At 32.8% G+C, this 26003-nt stretch overlaps 2 protein-coding genes across 2 annotated transcripts; one reads left to right on the top strand and one right to left on the bottom strand.

The window, feature by feature from the left end:
• Positions 1–10561: 10561 nt before the first annotated feature.
• LOC100266767 (uncharacterized) lies at positions 10562–22592 on the top strand. The gene is made up of 5 exons (XM_002270938.4): positions 10562–11028; positions 12122–12411; positions 12519–12608; positions 21744–22114; positions 22239–22592. The coding sequence occupies exons 1-5, from the start codon at positions 10821–10823 to the stop codon at positions 22501–22503; spliced, it is 1224 nt and encodes a 407-aa protein (XP_002270974.1). The 5' UTR covers positions 10562–10820; the 3' UTR covers positions 22504–22592.
• Positions 22593–23235: 643 nt separating this feature from the next.
• LOC100853131 (pentatricopeptide repeat-containing protein At3g62890) lies at positions 23236–25790 on the bottom strand. Its single transcript, XM_010661812.3, has one exon. The coding sequence runs from the start codon at positions 25716–25718 to the stop codon at positions 23313–23315; it is 2406 nt and encodes an 801-aa protein (XP_010660114.1). The 5' UTR covers positions 25719–25790; the 3' UTR covers positions 23236–23312.
• Positions 25791–26003: the final 213 nt, after the last annotated feature.

Consider the following 26003-nt stretch of genomic DNA (forward strand, 5'->3'; position numbering starts at 1 on the left):
AGTAATCATATATTTATATATGTGCTAACAAGATTGAGTTTGTTACACAAATGGCAATTGCGTAGGTGATATAAAGAAGTGAAAAGTGAAAGTCAAGAACATATATTAATAACTCAATCTTTTGGTTCCCTATTAAAAAAATTACAAATATGATTAATGGCTCCAAAATCTACCCATCGCAATGTAATAGAATCCACCACTAAACATAATATAGTGACAAATGATTGATTATTTCTTTCATTTTTCTTCAAGTATTTTGGATAGTTCTTTTCTCAATGACCCTTGTTTCCATTAAAGAAACATTTTCCTCTTGACTTCTTACCCTACTTATTTCCATTCTACTTTCGCTTTAGAGATTTATCAATCTCATCCTTGTTTTTCTTATTCTTCTTAGAAGACTTGGAAGAATGCTTTGACACCATATAAACACTACCTTAGGTCTTAAGAATCCTCTAGGACATTTGGAGTTCTTTCATCGGATTTGATAAAGTCATAAGCATTTTGATTATAGTCTTCTTGAAAGAATCTAGAAGTTGTATCTTTGATAAGTCTATAAATTTCAATGGTGGAATTGGATGTTACTTAGATAGTAATGTGGTTAGATTTACTATTGAATTAACTAATTTTGTCTTTTATTTATTCTAATTGTTCTATAATTTTTAATGCTCAAACCCGATGGTGGTAGATGGGAAATTATGTACAAATGATATAAATCTTATACTAATCAATTGGGAACTATGTGTTCTACCACTACAATACAAGTTGATCCTTTTTTAGGTCGCTCAATTTGTATATGTTTTTCATTTTTATTAATAGTGTAATAATCATATTAGAGTTATTAGATAATTTGTGTTGTTAACATTACGCTATGGAAGCTATGACACTTTTGTGACCTCGTTATGATATTATATTATAGTATGCAATTTGGAGCCAGGTATATAATTTATATTGTAATAGATTCATTTTGTGTTACCTTCATATGTGATTCCATTATCCTTGAGAAGAAGACATTTTTTTATACAAATAGTGGTAATTTTCTTGACACTTGATGATATGTTGCTATTGAAGTTTAGCATTAGATTTTTCATCTTAATTTTATGTATCTGTCAAGCTTAAAAAAATTTCATATATTGTGGAGTTGTATAATGTTAATTAATTCCTACTTATGGAATCATATATTTTCTAACTATTAATTTCTTTGTCTTGATTTGGAATAATTTTTCAAGTCCTATTTTTTATTACATAATTCTTAACTATTTGAAACTTTTGCAAAAGTAATACATTTTTTAAAGATGTCTCCAATAAGAAGAAACAAAGGGTCAATAAACAACTAAAATACTATACTTTAGTTCTGAAATTAAGGTACAAAATAAGATATATATATATATTTGAATGTCATGTAGATGGGTGAAAATGATAAAAAGGAAGGTCATTTTACCAAAAAATACTCGAGACCCAACTTTAAGACATGAAATTTCTAAGAAGAGAAGTGAAGGGATGAAAATTAATATTCAATATAATAATGATGACAAGGAAGTGGGTGAGGAATCTGTACAAAATACATCATATATGGACATACTAGTACAAACCATGGTGCTAGTTTATTACACCAATTGGAGAGTAGTAGTGCTCATTGAATTGAAAGAGAATTTATAGGATTGTCTTCAAGTATGTAGTAATTTATTATAATTATTTTCCTAGATTTTTTGTTGACTATTACATGATTACTAAATAATCAACTTGTTCTTATATCGTAAAGTGCATTCTTGGCCTATGAGAATAACAAAAACGTCATATTATCTATAGAGAATAACTTTAAATTATTCAAGCACATGTTGAAGAAATATATCCTTCCTTGTGAGGATAAGCTCAAGTGCCTTTTTTGAGCTTCCTATTAAATATAATTACATTCCAATTGAAGATTAGAAAAATTAAGTAGTGGCTAATAAGTTGTCAAAAGAATTTCAAATTAAATCACAAAAGGGAAAAGAAATGAGGGCAAAATACATCTATATCCATTGAGTGAATAGGAAAGGATATGTTGGACTTCCAAGAAAAATCGATAAGCTTAATTGTTTTGTTATATTTTTTTATTTTTTTTATTGGACATTTACTTTTGTAAAGCTTAATAATCTTACTTTTTATGATTTCCAACATATGCAAAAAATAAGTTCAAGGTTACCTATTAAGAGATAGATTTTATGGAAGCTAGCAATACTGAAGAAAGGTGAATATGATTGGACCAAGCCCACAACAGAAAAAATTGTAAGTTGTTGAGCCTAAACTTAGTTTTAGTCATTTATATTTGTCCTTTATTTAATATATGGTTCTTAAAGTATTTTCTATTTTTTGTACATTGATGAAGGTGGTTGAGGAAGGAAGGATCAAGTCTATTGCATAAAAGAATATCCTCACTTTGGCATTAATTACACTATAACATCTTAGATAAGTTTAGGGAAAAGGTAGGAACAAAAACCCAAATAATTCTTCTTCACATAAAACCCTAAAAAACTCTTGAATGTTAAAGGTTATTGGGAACAAAAAAAGAGTATGGAGGACGAGATTGTTACTTTGAGAGCTGAACAAAAACAACCTCTCACACCCCACTTTGAACTATGCAACACCAACATAGAAAAACAATTATTGTTATATGAAGAAATACGAGGAAAGACTAGACATATTGCTCATGTGGAAGACCTACCATTGCAAGGGACTCTAAAAACTAAGGTATATATGGCTTTTACTAGGTTAAATCAATAAAAATATATAGATAAAATAATTAAAATGAAATACTAAAAATTACAATATATGTTTTTAAAGGTTTATAAATGTGAATTAACTCTTTAAACATAACATAGTATTGTTGCATATAGAACTTATTTACGAGATTCAAAGATTTTCATTATTGGTTATGATATATTAGCGGTTATCTTTTATCTTCTCCAACTTAAAGCACGTTATCCATTCCTTATTGAGGAAAACATTAGTACTATAAGAGAGGCTATTGGATATGAAGTTTTGTGGCATGCTATATTTGTCGTAAGTGACAAAAATGATTGGGTGATTCTATTCCTATAACAAAACTTTCCAAGTTAGATATTTTTTTTTCAACCTTGGTTTATTTTCTTAATGTCATATTTCTATTTATATGTTTCAAGGATGTTAAAAAAGAAGAATAAAATGAAGAACATATAAGCATTCCTATAAAAATCCATATATGAAATCATATAGATATACAATTATTTTCTAAAACAGTTTCAGCAATGTTGGAGGGTAAATGAGTACCTAAAGTTGTCTTTATGATGAATTTTAAAGCCTTCCTCTTGAAAACTAAAATGGAAGATGTAATTTATACAAGATAGTTGACAATGAATTGTATATGCTTCTATGTTTGGTGAAATCTTCTTGTAAATTAATTTGTAATATTTGTAATATGAATAGGTAAAAAAATTTTCTTATCAATTTTAAATTGAGTTGCATTTGATTAGTTAGTTTCATGAACAACTAAGTTATAGAAAATCGGAAAAAAAAAAATCTATTTGTTCATCCAAAGATGGTGTTTAAGCTAAGATCAGTAGCCCCCTAGATTGAAAAAAGAGTAGACTCTATGTTTCTTGGTTTAGTGAGATCTTCTAGTAAATTAATTTGGATCATTAACAGGAAAAAATGTCTAACAAAAAGAAACTAATATATATTAAGCAAAATTCATTCTTCATTCATTATTTTCCTCAAGATCAACATTCAAATCATATGAAGACTAAAGTGGAGAATCTGAATTCATCATTTCTCAATCTTTTAAATAGTTTTGATCATTCCTATAGAAATCCAAATATGAAATCATATACATATACAATTATTTTCTAAAACAGTTTCAGCAATGTTGGAGGGTAAATGAGTACCTAAAGTTGTCTTTAGGATGAATTTTAAAGCCTTCCTCTTGAAAACTAAAATGGAAGATGTAATTTATACAAGATAGTTGACAATGAATTGTATAGGCTTCTATGTTTGGTGAAATCTTCTTGTAAATTAATTTGTAATATTTGTAATATGAATAGGTAAAAGTTTTTTCTTATCAATTTTAAATTGAGTTGCATTTGATTAGTTAGTTTCATGAACAACTAGGTTATAGAAATTAGGAAAAAAAAAATATTTGTTCATCCAAAGATGGTGCTTAAATTAAGATCAATAGCCCTCTAGATTGAAAAAAGAGTAGACTCTTTGCTTCTTAGTTTAGTGAGATCTTCTAGTAAATTAATTTGAATCATTAATAGGGAAAAATGTCTAACAAAAAGAAACTAATATATATTAAGTAAAATTCATTCTTCATTCACTATTTTCCTCAAGATCAACATTCAAATCATATGAAGACTAAAGTGGAGAATCTTTTAAATAGTTTTGAATAGTTTTGATCATGCTACTTAGGCATAAGTTGTTCTCTATATCTTTCCTTCAGCCTTAGTATGCCTTGTATACACCTTATTTACTTAGCTTACACTTTTCTTGTTAGGCATAACTCTCTTATCTCTCTTTATCCCTCTCTTCCTCTCTCTCTACTCTAGATTCTCAACTCTTTTTTCCATCTTCGGTCAAATTGTTCATTTGGAAAACATTTATCCCTTGCAACTACTAAGTACATTTCTCTTCTACAGTGACAACCTAGGAGATGTAACATTAAGGGATATATAACACATATTTCAAAATATGATATTAACAACTACTCTTGAACCTTGATTATGATATACCCTAATGGAGCCTTAAAAGTCATGATATTTTCTCTTGGATATTCTCATAGTGGACACAAGTTAGTTATTATCTTTTTTTAATCTAATTACTATTCTTAACAAATATGATTAATTATTTTTTTCTATTTTTTTATCCTTTTTTTTATATGTAGATAGTATTTAGCTTCTTATAAGTTCAAAATATTATAAATTCAAATATTATAATGATTAATATAATTAATCATTATAATTTCAAATATTATATTTTACTTGATTTAACGTTCCAAGTTTCAAACATGGAGCTTAGTGTCCTTCAATACTTCTAATATTATTATGCTAGACATGTATTGACTTATTTAGATGTAATTTTCACCTGAAGGTAACATTATGGTGTCAAACTCCACGGAGTTTTGGCTTCAATTGTACTAGAGATAGAGTAATGCTCTACGTTTCCATGAAGTTTCCCTCATCCTTTCAAAAATAATATTAGTTGGTCAATGTCTTGCAATCATATGTAATTTTTTTTCTACACATTAAATATTATAATCTAAAAATATCATTATTAATTGTTCTTATCAAATACATCAAGTATAATGAAATTAACCAAATTTGTATGATGTTTTATTTTATCATGAAATTTTTTAATATATTTTTGCTTATAGGGGCCTCAATAGTGGCCATGTGTAGATATTTTATCATGCGATACATGTGGAAAATTATTACAAATAAAAGCGTCCTGATATTTCAAGTTTATCTGGGAACCTATAAATATTTTAAATGCTAGATAATAACATGTTTCCTTTTATTCATATATTTTAGTTAAATTGAGGGGGGTCACCTATTCATGAGCCAAGTTAGATGAAATGGGATCTAATTGTGTCTCCTTCATGAGTACTTTTATCTTAGACCATGGGTTTGTGAATTTTATAACTAGCATTTTTCCTCCTTGCAAGAGGTTGGATGAAATTTGTAATTGTTGAAGTTTTTAGAGTGCAAGATCATGCATAAATAGGTTCTTGCTATCAAGTATAACTTCTAGATTTTTAGATACTTTAGGTATCTATATCATTTTTTTTATAGATGTATTTGATGAGAGTACAAATTCCTATAATATATAGTTGCTAGTTTTTTTTTTTTTTTTTGTGGATATACTTGGATACATATTTATATATTTTTAATAAACTTAAACTAATGTAGTTTTTTACCTACTTATAAGAAGTTAGGTGATATATGAGTAGTTGCAGTTTTAAGAGTACAAGACCATATATGTTCTTATTATCATGTACAATGGTTAGATTTTTGGATATTTTTTAGTACATGTCTGTCTTTTTTAATTATATTTGATGAGAGGACAAGGCCATGTACAGTTGTTAAGTTTTATTAAATATATTTATGTACATGTTTACATCGTTTTTGTATATATCTTAAATGTTCATGTAATTGAAATTACTATATGATTTCAAAATTAATGTTTTTTTAAAAAAAAAAATTGGAATTTAGGTTCTTGGATTTTGTTGTGTATATAAAGTAAACATTTAGTTTTGGTTGTGATCGAATTTAATTTGGTAATAGGTTCAACTTGGATACAAGTTCATTTTCATAATTGTTTAAATTGTTGACATAATCCATATGCTACTCGGACATAAAAATAAAATAATTTCCTTGATATATAAACAAAAAATCTTGACATAAAATAAACTATATTCCTTAAAATTTGAACAAAAAAACCCTTAACATTTAAAAAATTCTACCTTGTCAGAAAAAAAAAAAAAAAAGTCCTTGACATATGTGTAAGCTAAACTTAAAAGAATATTAAACAACAATGACATCTATCAAATTCAACCTTAATAGAAGTATATGTTAATATTCACATAATTTGAATTAACATTTATGTTTATTTCACCAAACCTTGATATATGTTGAATCTAACTATGGTAGAATAGTGAGTTAACCTAAACATATGTTGAGTTAACCGTGAAAGAAGTGAAAAAACCCTTGACATGTGTCATACTAACAAAATTCCAACATTGGTAGAAATAAAGTTAACCTTGACATATGTATATGTCAAATTACCTTTTATCATATCTAGATATTGGCACAGATGACAAATATGAACATTTGTCTACCTTGACTAATAAACCTTACCCTAACAGTGAAAAACTATCATTAAAGACATTTTTTCTTGTAGTGGAATTGTTTCTTTTAAACTAGTTTGCACATAAACGTTGGTAGACTTAGGTGAAAGCATCCATCATTAATTCCACCATATGAACATACCCTCCCTTAGCAATGTCATGTTGCACTTATAAAGCTTTCACTTATATTTTTTTTCTAGCTTGCCATTTTCTCATACTAAACCAAGAGTAGATATTGTGTGCTAGTGTCAAATCAACCAATATTGTCTCATCTGGAATGTCATATCTAGTTATGAATGTCTAAGTAGATTTCCAACCTTTTCAAATATATCTTAGACACAAAACTCTTCAAATTTCTCTTAGTCCATAATCTTTAGGTACTTGCTCAGGAGGTAGGTCTACTTGATATGGATAAGGTAAATAAAAGACAGTAACTAGCAACCAGTTTGACAGTTCATATTCTATCCCATCAACTATAGTGTTAAGGACATTAGGATTAGATGTGTTATGACCTAGTATGACGAACTTAGGTGTTTCCTAAGCACAAATGCAACATTAGAAAACTCAAGACACCTAAAGTTACTAAGTTAGCCTTCTCTGTTAACTTAACTTGCTAAGTTAAGCAATGCTACACAACAAGGAAGCTAAAGTGAGCAAATGAAGCAACATTTGGAAAGTTTGAATGAATGATCTTGGAAGCTACCAAGTTCTTTGTGCCTTGTTCAAATGGAGTCATCATCTATTATAGGCACCATGGGAACTCTCTAGAAATTTTATGACTTCTTACAATTCTAGTATATATGTATAAGCCACTTTCATGATTTGGAAGAATTCTCTAGAATACTCCTCAAAATTCTCCAAGAACTTTTATCCATTGATGGAAATGTGTAGATGCCTTCAAATCATTCTGGAAACTTTCTACTCCTATATAAACTCAAATGAAGGGTAATTTGAAAAAGGTGTGACACTAAGATAAAAGGCTATTAGCCATCTAGGATAACCTCCTCTGGCAAGTCTAAAAGTTGAACATTTGCTCTAAATAATATAGTAGTCATAACTTTACTATACTAAGGGTGACTTGATAGCTTATCAATATGGGAGGTAATTTTAGGGGAAAACCTTTTTTATTTAATTATGTAAATTAAATGCTTAAGAGCAATTAGAGTTGTGGAGGTTCTTTTCAACACTATCAATATTTAACTACTTCAAATAGTTTCAAACATTTGTATGTATAGCTAATTTTTTATGTTTAATGACTTGTTAGCATGACCCATGAATTATAGTCTCATATATATGGCTTCTCTTGAGTGGGCAGACTTATTGTAGCAAATGCTTCTTTAACAACTTGAAATTTAAAGCACTTTGAATATCTTCAATAGGCATAGCCAATGTGCATTGAAGTTCTTTATCTAAGTTCAAAGGAATTTTAAGATTTTCATTCTTTCAACAAAAGATTTCAAGTCTTCCTAATGAACTTAGATAGCTAATCCGTATAGAAATACTAAAGGGAGTTACTATAAGAGTATAGAAAAAGAGTAAGAATATAGTCCCCCTTACAAAGTGCTCTCTAAAAACGACTTTTTACTAACTTCTATAAACTCACTAGAAACATCGAAAATAAGCCTAGAACGGTTGTTGTTAAGCTCAACGGTAGGAAGGTATTTCACGTTCGCTATATGCGCTCCGGGGTACCCCAAATATTGTATGTATGCCCTCATGTTAGGCCGAGAATAATAGTTAAGATGTTATAGATACCTAACTACCTTCAACATTAAAGGTGCGATAAAACGGCCTATAACAACAGTTCAGTGTCCGAGCAACAACCACTCATCTTTGTTTGTAGCTTCGACTAAAGCTTATGCTTTCAATTCAATTCCATTCCTTAGTTCTTCAATTGATTGCCCAAGGTACATGTCAAGCACAACAAGAACATATAATAAAGTTTATTGTTAACTATAACACTTATGGAATTCCTATGCAAGGAATGAGTTTTATTTAGCATATTTGCTATAATAACACCAAAGTTGAGTGTCCAAAACTTGATCCCTTGTGTAGAGAAATTCCATTAGGAATGCAAAATTGTAAGTGTGCACTCACTTATAGTATTTGCAAGGCTAACATGGACCTAGTCTTGTAACAATTAGATTAAAAAATGAACAAATTGAATTAACCTCTACTCTCCTCATGGACTATGGGTTAATTTATCAACTAATTTTCTCTAATTCTAAGCAAACAGATGGATTTAGAAGAAAATTAACAACTTGTGTTTTAAATGCTTTTATTTGATGATTCAAACAAATTGAGTTGATTATTGAAAGCAAACCTCCTGAATAGTCAAGTGATAGAGGAGTTTATCCAAATCAACACCTCATTTTCCTCAATGTCTTTTCTCGTAAACAACCCTTGTTTGGAACAACAACCCTTGGACCTTATAAATCAAGCCTAAAAAAAATAAATTCATCATTAGAAATCAAGAATGATTACAAGATAACTAGATTATAAGATTTATAATTCATCTAACTATAAACTCATTATTCAAGACAATATTTAAAAAAATCATTTCTTCAATTAACCTGCTTGAAGTCCCTTTCTATATGAATTTCAATTCTCTTATCTAATTTATTTCTACAAAAGGGAGTATGTTAAAGAATGTCAAGTTAGAGAAGAATATGAAAACCTCCTCCTTCAAGAGATGATGGATTAAGAGACTTTAAGGAGTTGACATTTGTACATTTGTAACTTTTGTAAATATCAAGTGAAAAAAAAAAAAAAAAAAAAAAAAAGGTTGAAGATTCAAAATATGAAAGAAATGGAAGAATGGATAGGGACAAAAGGAGATAATATTCTTCAAGGAGATAATATTCAGTATTTATGAATAGTGATGAATGGTAAGATACTTGATTTATAATTTATAATTTATTTGTCCTACTAACTTCATCTCTAAGGCAAAACTGATATAAAACCAATTCAAGTTTGTCAATTACATAATCATTCAAGTTCATTGATTTTAACAAGATTCAAGATCATGAAAAGTTCTTATAAATAGAATTATCCAATTCATTACCAAACAGAGGAAGATAGAGCGAAGAATAGTAAGAAGAACTAAATCCGTGATTAAAAAAAAATATTCTTAATTTAGTCTTCTCTCCTTTAAAAAATCTTTCCCTTATAATCTTTCTTCTTAATCAAAATTTTGTATCACGTTCAAATTTAAAATTCAATCTCTATATCAAGGTGTCATTTTCAATATAAAAATTTCATTTCAAATTCAATTCATGTGTTTTGTTCTATGCTTTAAATTATATATTTGCAGAATTTATTTTGCATTAGGAACTATTATGAATTGTTTTATATCCTATGTTTAAAGAACAATACTTTTAATTTCAATGTTATATAATAAAATTAATTTAAAAAATAAAATAAAATAATTTATTTAAAAAAAATATTTAATAAACTAAAAAATTCAATAATAAATTTATTTTTTATAAACTCAAATAAAATAAAATTGATAATAGATTTATTTTTTTAAAATCTAAAAGTGAATTAGATCAAATTTAAAAATTAAAAATGTTTATTATTTATTATATAAATAACAAAATCGTATAAAACAAAATTAGTTTCTATTTAGTAAAAGATAAAATTTAAGATAAAGATCAAAATATTTTTTTAATCAATATCTAATTTAATATAAAATAAAATTAAATTAAGAGAGAATTTTGTTTAAAATATTATTTCCTTTTTAAGAATTTTTAAAAATCCTCTCTTCAAAAAATATTTTTTACTTATAATTTCTTTAATCGTCAGTTTAAGGAGTTGATTTTTGTTGTAATCAAATTCCTGTGGAAGAAATATTTTCTCATACAGATTATTTTCTAAAACTAGTGTAATTGTCAGAAACCCATTAGCAGTTGGGCGAGTTGGGGTTGCATTGGCAGATTGCAGTGCAGAAGAGAGCAAATCGGCAATGGCAGAAGACAACCTCTTCCAAGGTTTGCCACCACCTTCGGCAACTCCTCCGTCTTCCAACTCACAACTACAACAACAACAACAACAACAACAACAACCGCGTAAATCCACGGCTGCGACAAACAAAGATCCATCTCCAGTTCCACCTCCTGCTCTCAAAAGCGCCCTCAAGCGCTCCAACCCACCTCAACCCACTTCGGAAAAAGGTATACTCCTTTTCTGTTTTTATCTTTCTTTTCGAAAACCCTTTCTCTGTTCGTCTTCTGGGCTTTGGCCTCTTGGTAAAGCCCGAGCAAATAGAAGAGAAGATAAGAAGTTGGTTTCTTATTTTTCTCATTTCGACTCAATCCAGTTTTAAGATTTATTTTTGTTGTTTCTCTTTCTCCTTTCCATTTACTCTGAGTTCTCGCGGATCCAAAATAGGACCTTAGGGAATTTTAGGGTTTCATGAACTTGAAAATTTTGGGTGTTTCGTTGATTTTTTTTTTTTTTTTTTTTTCAATAGTGCATCTTGAAATGTGAGGTAAATAAAAAATTTGAAAATCGAGATTTCAAATTTTATGTTTTGTTGTCGCTGTTGTTTTGGTTTCTGGAAAATGGGAAAAGGATTGTCCAAATCTGAGATTTTTTTTTTGTTTATTTTTTCTTTCCTGTACGAGGGAAAAATTTTATGCTTTAAAGTTTTGGTTTTTTCTTTTTATTTTCCTCCTTGTTCTCGGCACTGAAATATTGGGACTTCAAGATTGGAACTTTTAGTAGTCTTTGATTTGATTTCAGGATTTTAGGGTTCCATGATGCTGCTGGCCGAGCGTATTAAAATGAAGATATTTCTCTTGTATGCTTCATGGTTTTTAGCAACTTTAGTTTTTGTTTGGTTTCTGAGAAAATGCTATAACATTAAAAAAAATCAAAATTTTGAATCTTAAATACAGCTTCTTGGCTATTTTAACCTTTTCATTTTAGGGAGCAAATAGAACAGAAAACGATAACTCAAAATTTTTCTATTCTTTTTCTGCATTTATTTCCTCAGCAGCCAAACAGAGGGTTATAAAATTTGTCAGTTCCGTGAATTTTGACTCGCAGGGTTGAATTACTATCAAAAGAGGTTGCCTAGGGCCTTTTTTTATACTTCCCATGTACTTCGTTGCACTTTCGCTGAATCAAGTTTTGCCAATATATGCATATGTTGCATACTAATGACAAAAATTGAATTACGATCAGATGTTTCTTTTTTATTATGTTTGGATTGAGATATTCAAGTCAGCATCAGAAACTAAATTGGTTCTTTCTAACTCCCAGCCGCGGCTCCTGGAAAACGGTTGAGGTTTAAAACTATGACAGATGTCTCAGAAAAGCAAATTTTAGATGCCATGCAGAAGATTGCATCACATATCAAGAACCTTACAAAGTTTGCCAAGGCTTCGAAGCTTGCCATACAGTTGATTCAGGCTGGTAATGTGAAACCTGGAACTAGTGATCACTTCTTTGCCATACTTGAAGCCGCAATGTCATCACCAACTGCTTGTACTGATCCTTCTGTTCGAGCAGAGTACCATGCATTATTCACGGCAGCAGAAGATATAGCTGATGTAAGGCTTTTGCTTTGATTTATAGAAACTTCTTATCAATTATCATTCCTTTCGTAGAATAATAGCTTTTGTCTTGGGGCTTATCAGTACATGTGATTTGATTGTAGTGCTTCAATGATAAGCAAAAAAATCTATTAACTACATGGACAACTAGGGCGGTGATGGCAAATGACCTATATACTGATGACAGTTTTGTGGTACGTATCTTTTGCTTAGTAGAGTTTTGTGTAAGAGTTGCTGAATTATAATTTAATAAATGTCTACCTGCTACTGTAATGAAAAGTATTCATGTAATGTAGCGAATCATGAAATTCATGGATGCTGTATGCCAAGTGCTGGGAATTTACAAGTATGTGATAGTATATGTACTGTTGTGCTTGGAAATTAGAACAAGTCTGGAAACTTGTAAATCATTAACTTTAGATATATTTTTTAATCAACTAAAACACGGTATTAAGAATGCCTGGCAAAAATAGGGGGCCCAACCCCAATACACCGAGAGTATTCAGGGAATGCAAGAAACTATAAAAAGAAAAAAAAAATCATCCCAAAAACTAGCATTGAACAAAGACAACTATACAACCTGGCTAAATCCTAAACCCAAACATAGGTATATATAAAGCATAGTGGATTTTTAAGTATTTCATTGGCAAAGTTGTCAATTCGTGCCAGAACTTTTGGATTTTCCACTTGGTTATCATGGTTGTCATTTATATCTTCTCTATTAGACATACATGAGTTTGTTTTTGTTGTAAATAGATGGGGAATATTGTACATTATACACACCTCAGTTATACTTAACAAAGCAAAATTTTATTCTAGATTTTAGAGGCAGGTTGCTTGGTGTGATCCCTTTTATCAATTCAATATTTTAATGAAGGTTTTGTGGCTTTGATTTTGTAATATGAGGGACTCTAATTTGTTTGGTCTTCAGATTATATGTGTGAAAAAGTTAAGGTCTTAAACATGACATGTTTGTGTGTCTCATGTGGAGCCTAATGATAATAAATAGTAGATTGTATGTCATACAATACTGTTTATGTTAACCTTGATTACTGCAGAATATATAGATGGGTAAGTGCCAGAAGGCTATGGTTGTATGTAGGGTTGAGTTTGAACAAGAGTTGATAAGACTCTTTATCTTTGGAACTTGCTATTTGATTTTCAGTTATTTGGTTACAAGGCCGCATTTTCCTTTTCTTTTCAGTGTCATAAGGTATGATTGGACAACATCAACTCTATATTGGTAGCCAGTAACAATTCTCTTGTAAAGTGAAAGGTGGGTGTGGGGGTTTGGATAATGGAAAATTATTAAGAAGGGATGAGGCATTCTCAATAGTAGAGCATCCTTTGAGGTGGGAAATAGGTGGAGGGTCAGGTTTTGGAAGGGTAGGTGATATGGGAATGAACCCTAATGTGTGTCTTTCCTCTCTCTCTATATGCCTTAGCCTTATCAAAAGAGGCTTGGGTGACAGACATATGGGAAGAATGAGGTGAAGGGGGGCTTGGAATCTGTCTCACTTGACACTTGAATGTTGAGACTTTTTTTCTCAAGGCTACAAGGAAAGGCTATGAAGATGGAAGAGAAGGATAGGGTGTTATGGATGGACTCAAGGAACGTTTGTTTTTTTAATCCAATTTTTATATTCTATCTTGTAGCCAAGGTGCTCAATTCCTTTCCTAGTGGGCATCATTTGGAATTCATATGTCCAATCTAAAGCGAGTTGTTTGTTTGTGTTTTTTTTTTGTTTTCTTTTTTGAGCAGGAAAGAGGGAGGGGACTAGCTAGGGAAAGTTGTTGTCTTTAAACCAATTTCAAAGGAAAGATGGTCATTGGAAAACATTTGTCATTGATGTACAAGCGAAGTGGAATTAATTGGTCACATCCCAAAACAAGGTTAGCTTTTCTCTTTATTTGGTGTTGTTTAGGTCCTTCCTTATATGTTTAAGGAGACTCTTTTAAGTTGGCATAACTCCTTTGTGAGAAAAATGCAAGAAGGTTTAGAGAGCTGCTCTTTTGTGCATTTTTTTGGACAATTTGGAAAGAAAAGAATTGAAAAGCATTCCAAAATGAGGAGCAACCATTTCAATCGCTAAAGGGCTAGTACATAGTAGAATGATCAATACCTTTAATTCATTTTGTTGATTAGGAGGGATCTAAGGGAGGGAGTAGATTTTTATGTTTTCTGTCTTTCAGGTTATGCCTTTTGTTACTATATGCACAAATTTCAAAAGTCTTACAAAAATAAATAAAATAATAATAATAATAAAAATTGTTTGTATTAGAATAATGTGGGGCAGAATCCTTTGTGGTAATATTAAAAGAATATTTTCCTTTGATTTTATCGCTTGGATCATAGTTTAAGGCATGATGATGTGAGTATTTCCTTGTGGTCGAAGTTCAATCGAGGTCTTAGAGTGACTTGTTTTCGACTAATTTTGCTTTTGCAGACTTGCAATTGCATTTTTTGCTTTAGCCTTTTGGATCCCACATTGAAGGAGGCCCACCTTTATTTGTAGGTGGAGTGGGGGAATTGAATTTGGACTCTCAAAATTTGATTGCTCAATTCAAGGAATTTGACTCCATAATTTTAACAATTTGTCTCCCTCTAGGAAATTTGTTAACAAGAATATATTTCTTTTTTAATTTTCTTTTGACTTTAATTAATTTGCAATTTTTTTTTTTTTTTTTAAAAAACTTGATTTTGTAGCCTTCCAAATTTTGTCACAGGTCATCTCTTGAATTGCAGGTCTTGTGTTCAATGTGTATTGCTCTTCACTAGACAAACACAAATTTGTTATGCTAAGGTGGTGTAGGACAACCCTAGGATGCTTGCTTGCACTCAAGGGTAGGTGGACTAGGGTTTTATTTTTTTGGGTGTTAGGAGAGGAACAAGGAATTAATTTTATGGTAGAGAAAATTATTAGATAAGAAATAGAGAGAAAGAAGAAACAATGAAGAAAATATGGAAAACCTTAGAGTCTCACTAAGGCCTTCTAGGAGTCTCACCTAAAAGAAAATCAATGGAGTCTCACCATTGAGGGTTGCAACCTTGCAATGAAAGAAAATATAATATTATTCATATCAATTCATCCCTTTGATTTACATTGATTAGCCTATTTATAGGTTTCTCTAAGAAATTCAAAGTCTACTAGGACTCTAATAACCTATTATGATTCTAATTCTAATTATAACATCCAAAGTCTACTAGGACTCTAATAACCTATCATGACTCAAATTCTAATTATATTATAACTCAACTAGCTAATCCTAATTAGACTCCAACAAATACTAATCCTAATTCAATTCTAATTAATATTAATCCTACTTAAAGTTTACTTAGGTCTCCACTTTCTTCTTTGAATAAACTTTAAAAGGCTTTCCCCCATCATAAGGAGCCATAATTTTGATGATCAATTTAGTAGTAATATAATTCATCAAATTTTTTATGTCTACAAATGGTCACACTTCAAGGCGCAACATATATATGTCTTGTAATGTCTATGAGGTGGGACTTGAAGTTAGTCTTCTAAGTCTTCAATTTTCCTTTGTGATTTCTTTCTTTTTTTTTTTTTTTAAAAAAAATATTCTAATTGGAAATTTTTTTATTTAAAATATTTCTTTTAATCAACTATGTACTGTTGTATTTAAAATATTTTAAAAAATATTTATTTAAAATATGCCAAGTGCTGGGAATTTACAAGTATGTGATAGTACTGTTGTGCTTGGAAATTAGAACAAGTCTGGAAACTTGTAAATCATTAACTTTAGATATATTTTTTAATCAACTAAAACACGGTATTAAGAATGCCTGGAAACAATAGGGGACCCAACCCCAATACACCGAGAGTATTCAGGGAATGCAAGAAAAGAAAAAAAAAATCAAAAAAATCATCCCAAAAACTAGCATTGAACAAAGACAACTATACAACCTGGCTAAATCCTAAACCCAAACATAGGTATATATAAAGCATAGTGCATTTTTATGTATTTCATTGGCAAAGTTGTCAATTCGTGCCAGAACTTTTGGATTTTCCACTTGGTTATCATGGTTGTCATTTATATCTTCTCTATTAGACATACATGAGTTTGTTTTTGTTGTAAATAGATGGGGAATATTGTACATTATACACACCTCAGTTATACTTAACAAAGCAAAATTTTATTCTAGATTTTAGAGGCAGGTTGCTTGGTGTGATCCCTTTTATCAATTCAATATTTTAATGAAGGTTTTGTGGCTTTGATTTTGTAATATGAGGGACTCTAATTTGTTTGGTCTTCAGATTATATGTGTGAAAAAGTTAAGGTCTTAAACATGACATGTTTGTGTGTCTCATGTGGAGCCTAATGATAATAAATAGTAGATTGTATGTCATACAATACTGTTTATGTTAACCTTGATTACTGCAGAATATATAGATGGGTAAGTGCCAGAAGGCTATGGTTGTATGTAGGGTTGAGTTTGAACAAGAGTTGATAAGACTCTTTATCTTTGGAACTTGCTATTTGATTTTCAGTTATTTGGTTACAAGGCCGCATTTTCCTTTTCTTTTCAGTGTCATAAGGTATGATTGGACAACATCAACTCTATATTGGTAGCCAGTAACAATTCTCTTGTAAAGTGAAAGGTGGGTGTGGGGGTTTGGATAATGGAAAATTATTAAGAAGGGATGAGGCATTCTCAATAGTAGAGCATCCTTTGAGGTGGGAAATAGGTGGAGGGTCAGGTTTTGGAAGGGTAGGTGATATGGGAATGAACCCTAATGTGTGTCTTTCCTCTCTCTCTATATGCCTTAGCCTTATCAAAAGAGGCTTGGGTGACAGACATATGGGAAGAATGAGGTGAAGGGGGGCTTGGAATCTGTCTCACTTGACACTTGAATGTTGAGACTTTTTTTCTCAAGGCTACAAGGAAAGGCTATGAAGATGGAAGAGAAGGATAGGGTGTTATGGATGGACTCAAGGAACGTTTGTTTTTTTAATCCAATTTTTATATTCTATCTTGTAGCCAAGGTGCTCAATTCCTTTCCTAGTGGGCATCATTTGGAATTCATATGTCCAATCTAAAGCGAGTTGTTTGTTTTTTTTTTTTTTTTTTGAGCAGGAAAGAGAGAGGGGACTAGCTAGGGAAAGTTGTTGTCTTTGAAGCAATTTCAAAGGAAAGATGGTCATTGGAAAACATTTGTCATTGATGTAAAAGCGAAGTGGAATTAATTGGTCACATCCCAAAACAAGGTTAGCTTTTCTCTTTATTTGGTGTTGCTTAGGTCCTTCCTTATATGTTTAAGGAGACTCTTTTAAGTTGGCATAACTCCTTTGTGAGAAAAATGCAAGAAGGTTTAGAGAGCTGCTCTTTTGTGCATTTTTTTGGACAATTTGGAAAGAAAGGAATTGAAAAGCATTCCAAAATGAGGAGCAACCATTTCAATCGCTAAAGTGCTAGTACATAGTAGAATGATCAATACCTTTAATTCATTTTGTTGATTAGGTGGGATCTAAGGGAGGGAGTAGATTTTTATGTTTTCTCTCTTTCAGGTTATGTTTTTTGTTGCATATGCACAAATTTCAAAAGTCTTACAAAAATAAATAAAATGATAATAATAATAAAAATTGTTTGTATTAGAATAATGTGGGCAGAATCCTTTGTGATAATATTAAAAGAATATTTTCCTCTGATTTTATCGCTTGGATCATAGTTTAAGGGATGACGATGTGAGTATTTCCTTGTGGTTGAAGTTCAATCGAGGTCTTAGAGTGACTTGTTTTCGACTGATTTTGCTTTTGCAGACTTGCAATTGCATTTTTTGCTTTAGCCTTTTGGATCCCACATTGAAGGAGGCCCACCTTTATTTGTAGGTGGAGTTGGGGAATTGAATTTGGACTCTCAAAATTTGATTTCTCAATTCAAGGAATTTGACTCCATAATTTTAACAATTTGTCTCACTCTAGGAAATTTGTCAGCAAGAATATATTTCTTTTTTAATTTTCTTTTGACTTTAATTAATTTGCAATTTTTTTTTTTTTTTAAAAAAACTTGATTTTGTAGCCTTCCAAATTTTGTCACAGGTCATCTCTTGAATTGCATGCCTTGTGTTCAATGTGTATTACTCTTTACTAGACAAACACAAATTTGTTATGCTAAGGTGGTGTAGGACAACCCTAAGATGGTTGCCTACACTCAAGGGTAGGTGGACTAGGGTTTTATTTTTTTGGGTGTAAGGAGAGGAACAAGGAATTGATTTTATGGTAGAAAAAATTATAAGATAAGAAATAGAGAGAAAGAATAAACAATAAAGAAAATATGGAAAATCTTAGAGTCTCACTAAGGCCTTCTAGGAGTCTCACCTAGAAGAAAATCAATGGAGTCTCATCATTGAGGGTTGCAACCTTGCAATGAAAGAAAATATAGTATTATTCATATTAATTCATCCATTTGATTCATATTGATTAGCCTATTTATAGGCTTCTCTAAGAAATTCAAAGTCTATTAGGACTCTAATAACCTATTATGATTCTAATTCTAATTATAACATCCAAAGTCTACTAAGACTCTAATAACCTATCATGACTCAAATTCTAATTATATTATAATTCAACTAGCTAATCCTAATTAGATTCCAACAAATACCAATCACAATTCAATTCTAATTAATATTAATCCTATTTAAAGTTTACTTAGGTCTTCACTTTCTTCTTTGAATAAACTTTAAAAGGCTTTCCCCCATCATAAGGAGTCATAATTTTGATGATCAATTTAGTAGTAATATAATTCATCAAATTTTTATGTCTACAAATCTTCAAGGCGCAACATATATATGTCTTGTCATGTGTATGAGGTGGGACTTGAAGTTAGTTTTCTAAGTCTTCAATTTTCCTTTGTGATTTCTTTCTTTTTTTTTTCAAAAAATATTCTAATTGGAAATCTTTTTATTTAAAATATTTCTTTTTCCATTATCCCAAAACACTACTTTGTTTTCTTCATTTTCTCTTGCTCGGTACCAAAGGAAGGCTTGATGTTAATAGGAAAAATATCTATTTTCCTTTCTTTGAAGATAGGGCATCTTTTTTTTCCTTCACTTTTTTGTTTGGCATCAAGAGAATCTCATATCAAAATGGCATTTTCTGCTCCCAGTATTTTTTTGGTTATGTATTCTATTACCAAAAATATTTTCAAAACACTTTTGGCTTATATTCAAACACTAACTGATTTTTATAGAACTGTTATCGACATAAGTGCTACAAGCTGAAAGCGCTTCTACAAGGATCGCTCCCAAACGGGTCCCAAAAATTGTCTCCAAGTGTGGGGGAATATACAAGTTACATCCAAAGAAAAACGAGATTTTTATGACAAAGGTCCTATCCACTCCGCTTCATAGCCTTGGAGCCCATGTTGTAGGTGACTGCATCCGCTAATTTCTATAGGTTCCACCATCCAAGCATATGGAGACCTCCAAACTGTGCTATCTTGCTTAATTGCTAACATCCCAGCACCTTAAAGATCACTTTTTCTTTTTTCTTTGTAACTCTCTCTCCTTATACACTAGGCTACACAGATGGGCAGCCCACACACACTTTTCCTCATTTTGACTAGCAAAGATTACCATGACATGTAGCTTCTTAACAAATTTAGAACGATGCATAGGACCCCAAACAGAGGAAAAACACCAACCATAACTTTTGGCCATCAGGCATTGAACCAGAAGATGATTTTCATGCTTCTCATCCCTTTAGCATTATAAATTACTGGGCATCCTGCCCCTGGCAGCTTCCTACAGAAAGAATGCCATATTGTAGGAGCCATGATTTTCTAATCTCTTTGCTATTAGCACTGTTGTGGTCAGGCTTACTCCTATGGTAAGACATAATTGTCCCTCGACCCTCCACAATAATCTCTGCCAAAACCTACCCTCTGCCTGTCTATACTGCAAGACCAATGGATTTAATATACATCTCCACCCCCTCTTAATTTTCTTTTGTAATCCCTTCCACTAAGAGCCCTTTCCCTTTGCTGGAGTGCACCATCCCTAAACCTAGCCTATCAAACTCCAATCACTCTCTCTTTTTCTTTCTTTCTGTCCACCCAGCGCAAACCTTCACACTTTCCTAACAATGTCTTATTTAGCACATCTTGTCTTCTAAGCCTTATCCTTGGGCTTTCTGGTGATTAAGCACCTTAGCAAATGACACCTTTTTCTCTATCCCACATAGCAAGAAACTCCTAATATTTTCTACAAACTGAGGCTGGAATGGTTGAGGATATAAACTAAATTGGTAAAATTTGACAATGTACTTTTAGTAAGCGTTGACCTGCCAGCAAAATTTTTACCACTAGATCCAATTTGTTGTATGGAAGGCCTCTAGTGGAAGACCTAGATGAGTAGAGAGAGGTTAGCAGCTCCATCTTTCACCCAGAGATGTCTAAACTCTGATATGTTTGATTTGCCCCACATTGATGATATCAGTCTTCTATGTCTTAATTGACACTCAAGGCTGTGTCAAAGTAAACAAAATGCTGGACCTTTTTGTCTCTTGACTGCACTGTACCTGATGGGGCCCACCGGAGGGGACGATGAATGAACTGTTTTGATCAAGCATCCTTTTCATGCTGCATGTAAAATTTCCTGTGTTTTATATATGGCAAATTCACTGCTAATGAGGCTTTCATTTCAAATAGGACAATTTCATTTCACTGATGCCATAAATTCCATGGAAAGCAAGAATTTCTGGGATACATGAACAAAATTGTAGAAAAATTGAATCCAAGAAAGAACCGGGATTTAAAGTAGAGAGTGTTTATGGTGTTGAAAGTTGATGTGGAAAATGAAGAGGCACTTATATCGATGCTAACTATGTCATCTTTCAGGGATACTTCTGGTCTGAACTTGCATGGTTAGACCAAGTATGCCTATAGACAAAATCTGAAACGGAATGAGAGAAACAATTAAAGATACAGATGATGGAGGATAGTAATTCCTTTTTATACTTTTTTATGTGTCTGCAAGAGAGATAAGATTTCTGGACTGTTACTGAGTTGTCAGTGAAAGCAAAGCTTTAGATACTGATTGGCTGATGCCTAGATTGATTTTCACTGTATCATCTTTTAGATCCTTATTATGTATATAATTTCCTTTAGAATTTCCAGTGAAGGTTCTGTGATTCGTGACCAAGCTTGGAAGCAACCTAATTGCCTATCAATTTGAGTTGATGATGATTTTTCGATGCTTTTGTGCAAAGTTTTGAATTTGAGTATCAACCTGCTTCTTCGTGATTCTTTTTTAGTGGCTGATGTAATTCACTTGCTGATGTCTTGATTTGGTGGGACTTTTGTTTAGTTTTCAAAAACAGCAGGGCGAGTAAAGGAAGCAATATCTAATCTTCCAATTGCAACTGAGGATGATGACATAGAGGAAGCTGCATCCCTGAAAGATGAAATAGAAACAGCAGATAATGATGATCCGAATAAGCAGGATGTGTCATCAGTTGCTCAATTGGAAGGAAATAACAAGGAAGATGATGATCCATTTGGGCTTGATGCTCTGATTCCAAGCAAAGTGAAGAAAGATGTAATGGTAAGGGGGAAGAAAGATGCAGCATCCAAGAATGGGAACGATGAAGAGGAAGAGACCAAGAGATTTACCAAATCACAGAGAGAAGGCTTGATTATTTGTCTAGAGATTGCTGCGAAGCGTTACAAAACCCCATGGTCAAATCCTACCTTCTTCATCATGATCTTTGCCAATGTTTCATATATTTTGTATTAACATGAGTATCATGTTCATTTATATTTGTTTTATTTTTCTCCTAATATTTTAAAGTCTTCTTCTCAGGTGCCAGACCGTTATAGACATTTTAGTAAAGCATGCATTCGATAATGTAGCAAGGTTTACTAGTCAGCAGAGGGATGCCATTGAAAAACTTTGGGCTTCCATCCGAGAACAGCATATTCGCAGGAAGCAAGGGAAATCTGTGACTGGAAAACTTGATGTGAATGCATTTGAATTTCTACAGACAAAATATGCAAATGAGAAGATTAGTATACGTCATTCTGTTGGTGGCAGTGGGGATCGTCGTGCCACACAGTGGCTTGGTTAATACCTTGTTTTTTATGTACCCTGTATTACAACATGGAAAGTGACCACTCTCACAGATAAAGCATATTGAAATAGATTATTTACTTGTAATTTCATTGTGTATGCATTTAGAATCCTATTGGGTATTTGCTAGATTTCTGAGAATTGCTACCGTTAATTGCCCAACATCACTTCACTTATTTACCCCTGCATGGATGAATGACAATTACAGAACATTATGACTGCTGTTTAGGATTCCAAATGACATTTGCCCTGAACATCATTTCATTTATTTCAATCTCAACAGATCATTTTTATGATATGATTCAGATATTGCCCCCTGTCATGGTGTATCTCTTTGAAGCCATAACCATAACGACATCCCATTCCTGGTTATAGAACTCAAATCCAACTCTTGCTTTATCACACCTTTTAAGTCTATTACAAGTCTCCTAGACTAGGGCTTTAATCCTAATATCTGCAGAGATTGCTGATTGAGAGAAAGAGAACAAGTTTCTATTTGAGTTTGCACAATCATTCTGCTATTATGGTTCAAACACCATTGCCCAAGAGCCTACACATACCTGTTTGCTTAGTTCGCCCGTGGAAGCAATGAAAGCTTTGGAAAAAAGAAATCTCACTCATCTTGGAGTGATTAGCGAGTTAAATTTTTGTGCTCTTCTTCTGCTGAGTTGGTGATGAAGTTCTCAAAGAAAAAGTTTTAAGATTATAGATTGCAGAAAAAAACTGAAACTGTTAAAACCTCAGTACTTTATTTATCTATACAGCTTGCATATATGATTTTTCTTTTGCTGAAAGGTTTTGTGACTGTTACCAATAGTCACCACAAGAACAATAACCTTCTCTGAAATGGTGAAAGCGATTACGGTCCCTGACTATTATTACTCTTCCATAGATCTTCGAGAGGAGCTTGGTTGCAGCATGACAGTCATTGCAAACCCTGAGATTCTTCACAATCCGAATGGGAGTGCTTGGTGCTGTACTAATGAGGCCAAAAGCCATTGCCAATTTCTCACTGTGATAGGTAAGTGCGGTTTCTTTCTCTTCCTCGTCTATATTTAGCAACACGGTAGATGTGTCGGGCACGTAGCCAGCTTCATTCAGTTTCCTTCTCATCTCAGCTAGCATTTCATTAATTCTTCTGATTTGTGGGTGTGACTGATCTCCCATTAAAAACTCATGAACTGTGCCATTTACTTCTATCACGCTATGGCCTGGTTCTTTCTTCATTCCTACAGTCTTCATAGTTTTTCTGACCCCTGCAGCATCACTCCATCTGTTTGCTGCGGCATAGATGTTTGACATTAGCACATTGTAACCACAATTTTCAGGTTCTATTTCAAGAAGCTGCGTTGCTGCTAATTCCCCCAATTGAGGGTTTTTATGAAGCCTGCAAGCAGCAACAAGAGCACCCCACACAATGGTGTTGGGCTTTATGGGCATGCTTTTGATCATTTCATGAGCCTCATCCAGCAGTCCTGCTCGACCGAGGAGATCCACCATGCACCCATAGTGCTCAATCTGTGGAACCAAACCAAAGGTGTGGACCATTTTCTCAAACAGCTTCTTTCCCTCTGTAACCAATCCAGCATGACTACAAGCATGGAGTAGTCCAATAAATGTAATGTCATTAGGTTTAACTCCCTGTCTCTCCATTTCTGCAAAGATGTCCAAAGCTTCCTCACCATAGCCATGCATCGCAAACCCAGTTATAATGGCATTCCACATGCAAATGTCGCGACTTATGGCTTCAATGAACAGCCTGCCGGCTGCGTTTATGTCCCCACACTTTGCATACATGTCCACTAAAGCAGTATTTAGTATACAATCTACTTCCACCCTTTCCTTGTCTATGTAAGAGTGGACCCATTTGCCAAGGTCAAGGGCTCCAGCAACTGCACAAAGTGAAAGGAGGCTAACGATGGTTACTTTGGTTGGTCTCACTCCGCTAGTCCTCATCTGATCGAAGAGATTGAAGGCCTGATCAATGCAATTAGCTTGTGCATAAGCAGATAGCATAGCAGTCCAAATCATGACATCTCTATTCTGCGTGCTATCAAAAAGAGCCCTCGCATTTCTGATGTCGCTGCATTTTCCATACATATCAACCAGGGCAGTGGCCAAAGCCAAAGACACTGAGAACCCGTTTCTCAAAATGTAGGCATGTAGCTGCTTGCCTAGTTGTAGAGCCCCTGTGAATCCACATTCTACGATCAAACTCAGCATTGTAATCTCATTTGGAAATATGTTCTCTTCCTGCATTCTTATAAAAAGTTTTGTTCCCTCCTCTAATCTGTTGCTGCGAATGCAGCCCGCGATCATGGCAGTCCAAGAAACAACGGTTTTCTGTGTTAAGCCATTAAAGAGCTGTCTCGCCAAACCCAAATGTCCACACTTGGCATACATGTCCAATAGAGCAGTAGTGGTAGGAACTCCCATATGTTCATTGTTACTATTCCTTATGACATAGGCATGCATGGCTTTCCCCATTCTCATATTTGCAGTGTCTGCAAAGAGGTTAACCATGCTAACCATGGCAACCTCACTAGGCCTCACTTGCATAAAATTCATTTCTCTAATCAGTTCCAACGCCATATCAAACTCTTTATTCCTGCTCAAGCTTCTGATCATTGTACTCCAAGAAACAACATCCCTCTCCATCATTTTATCAAATACCAAGCGCGCATACTCCACACAAGCACACTCACCATACATCAGCATCAAAGCATTACCCACAAAGACATCTCTATCCAACCCCTTCTTCAACACGAACCCATGTATCTCCTTCCCCAGTTGTGTCCACGACACTTGCCCGCAGGCTTTAAGGACAGATGGTGCCATAAAATTATCAACTTCAAAGTCCATTTTCCGCAATTGGGCATACACGTTAAGTGCATTCCTGGGCTGATTCCTTTTAGTATAAGAGGTGATTACGAAATTCCATTGGGCTGAAGGGCTCAACCCAGATGGAAAGTCATTGAGAGGGATCTGCAGGGCATGATGAAAGTGGGTTTTGATGATGTGGGCATGGATTTGCTTGGTTTGTTCAAGGGTAGAGAGGTCATGTTGTGAGGGCGAAGTGGGTGGTGTTTGAAGTGGGGTTGGGTTGAATTTGAGTGTGGAGTGAGGGTGATGTTGGAGTTGTTGAATGGTGAGGGGGAGGAGGGAAGGTGTGAGTTGGGGTTTGGTTGATACCATCATCGTCATCATCTCCATTTCGGTTAGCCTTTAGGCTTTGCTTCCCATCAGGAAAATGCGTCTTCTCCTCATCATAATCGGTAGTTTGTTTCTTCCGCTGTTTCTTCCGCAACTTCTTATCTTAAATCAACGTGTCCGAAACAGGACAAGTAGAATAATTTTTTTAAAAAAAATTAATTAATAATTTTAAAATTATATTATGCCAAATTAGATACATGTAAAAGATGAGTTAAATATGAAAAAGAAAAAAAAAAAAAAAAGAACTTGTCTCACCTCTTTGAAAGATCACTATCAATATAAAAA

Source organism: Vitis vinifera, chromosome 14, assembly GCF_030704535.1.
Source record: "Vitis vinifera cultivar Pinot Noir 40024 chromosome 14, ASM3070453v1".
NCBI lineage: Eukaryota > Viridiplantae > Streptophyta > Magnoliopsida > Vitales > Vitaceae > Vitis > Vitis vinifera.